We start from the raw sequence: 2,410 nt of genomic DNA, 5'->3' as shown, positions 1-2,410 counted from the left end.
GTTGATCTTTTTTTTTTTTTTTTATAAAAAATAAATATATATATATATATATATATAATAAATATATTTATATTTTACAGTTACAGTTTCCCATTGGAGGCATTGTAATAATATATATATATATTTATATATATATTTATATATATATATTTATTTATTTATTTATTTATATTTATGCTTATCTGTTTACTTGTTTTACCTTTTTTTATTTGAAGAATATGTTTTTTAATCATGTAAGGAGTTATATAATTTTATTCATTTTATTTTGTTCATATTACATAAATGGGAGGGGTGTTAATAGAATTTATAAAAATTGTGGAAGAAAAAAATTGGGAAATATTTTTTGTTGTGCAAATATTATATGTGTTAAGGAAAGAATAAAAAAGATAAAGCATATTGATAGGTGGGAATATAAAAGAAAGAAAAGAAAAAATAAAAATATTTTTTTATATATACCAATAAAGAAAGATATAAATAAGATGAAATATTATAATTTTAGAAATATTGTTATAAATGATTTTTTTTTTTTTATAAATAAATATTTATGTCCATCTAAGATTATAAATATTGATTCAAAATATAGAACGAAATTTGTTCTGTTTAAAAAAGATAAGGGATCTGATAAGTCTAATAACGCTGTAAAAAAAAAAGATAAGAAAACATTTTCAGAAGAAGAGATTGAAGAATTAAGAAAAAAGGCTAAAGAAAAAAGTCAAGCTAATAGAAGTATATCTGAAGAATCTAAAAGAAAGAAAAGTATAGAAAAAGGCATGAAGAGAAAAAGATATATAAAAAATCAAAAACAAGTAAAAAAGAAAAAAAGTACTAGTGATGAAGAGGAAAAGAAAAAAAAAGAATTAAAAGATAAAGATGATACAAAAGAGAATGTAGATGATGGTGATGATATATATTTAAGAATATCTAAAGACAATAAAGATAACATACAAAAGGATGAAGATTTAAATTCTTATATAAGAACTATAGATGATTTTGAAAAAATCTCGAATGTAACAAAAAATATAATAAATGAAAAAGAAGTAGAATATCTACAAAAAATTATAGATTGTGATGATGCACTCTTAAAATATGATAAAAGAGAAAAAAATGTAAAATTAAATATTGAAGATACCATATTTGATGAAGGGAATTATATGGAACATTATATAAATAATATTAGTAAGTTTCGTTATGATATATATAATTTACATAATAAAAATGAATTTGACAGATTAACAAAATATTTAAATTATCAATATGTTGAGGAAATACCCGTTACCTTTCCGACAGATAAAAATTATCATATTAAATTAAAGAAATATTTTTATGAATCTGTATGTGATTTAATAAATAAGTATAAAGACCGTTTTCAAAATTATACATTACAACAAGAAAATATGTCTGATTCACATGATATAATGGGAACCATTGTACAGAATGATGCGACGAACATATCTATGGAAAAAGGGAATATAAATTTATATAATGATAATAAAGGAATTAGCCATAATAACATGGTTTTAGAAAATTTTATTCGAGAAAATGAGAAAGAAAAAATGGAAACTCAAACACATTCCACTATAAATAAAATTGAAGAAGGTATTACAAATCCATATGATAAAAGTGAAGAAAATATAATGAAGAAATATATGACATTTGATTTATATAATGTTTTGTGTGATGTTAAAGAGGAATATGAATATATGTTTGATAATGGAGGTATAGAAAAATTTTCTTTTGATAAAAATAGAATAAAAAATAAAGAGAAATTAATATTCTCTGGGAAAAAAAAAAGAGCATTAGCACAGGTTTTTTTAGAAAGAGGAAATAACAACTTGATTATAAATAATAGAGATGGTTATCAATATTTACAATATCAAATCTTAAACTTAAATAAAATTTTTAGTCCTTTGTTAAATCTATGTTTACATAGACATTTTAATATTGTAGCCAAAGTTGAAGGAGGAGGATTATCAGGTCAGAGTGTTGCTATCTTTCATGCTCTAGTTAAATATATTGTTTATAATTTTTCTTTAAAAATTAAACCATTCTTTAGGTCACTTAATTTTATGACCGTTGATACTAGGAAGGTTGAGAGGAAAAAATATGGGCTCAAAAAGGCGCGCAAGAAAAAACAATATAGTAAAAGATAAAACCAGCTGTATATATAAATCTTTTTTCGTTCTACATTTTACAATTAAATATATGCCCACATATATATATATATATATATATATATATAATATGTGATTATTATTATATATTTGTTTTTTTTTTTTTTTTTTTTTTTTGTTTATATCTTATTTTAATTACGCTAATATTATATAATATATATATATATATATATATATGTGCATAATTAAATTTAATATTTTATTTTTTTAAGACATTTTTTTAATATGTTATTTTTTTT

General features: G+C 20.3%; 1 protein-coding gene across 1 annotated transcript; it reads left to right on the top strand.

Moving 5' to 3' along the window:
- Positions 1–218: 218 nt before the first annotated feature.
- On the top strand, positions 219–2,150 carry PRSY57_1412700 (30S ribosomal protein S9, putative; the record flags this gene model as incomplete). Its single annotated transcript, XM_012909744.2, has 1 exon — positions 219–2,150. One exon carries the CDS (start codon positions 219–221, stop codon positions 2,148–2,150), a length of 1,932 nt encoding a protein of 643 aa, XP_012765198.2.
- Between the last annotated feature and the right edge of the window lie 260 nt (positions 2,151–2,410).

The sequence above is a fragment of the Plasmodium reichenowi genome, chromosome 14, assembly GCF_001601855.1.
Source record: "Plasmodium reichenowi strain SY57 chromosome 14, whole genome shotgun sequence".
Lineage (NCBI taxonomy): Eukaryota > Apicomplexa > Aconoidasida > Haemosporida > Plasmodiidae > Plasmodium > Plasmodium reichenowi.
This window is presented reverse-complemented; position numbering and strand designations above follow the sequence as displayed.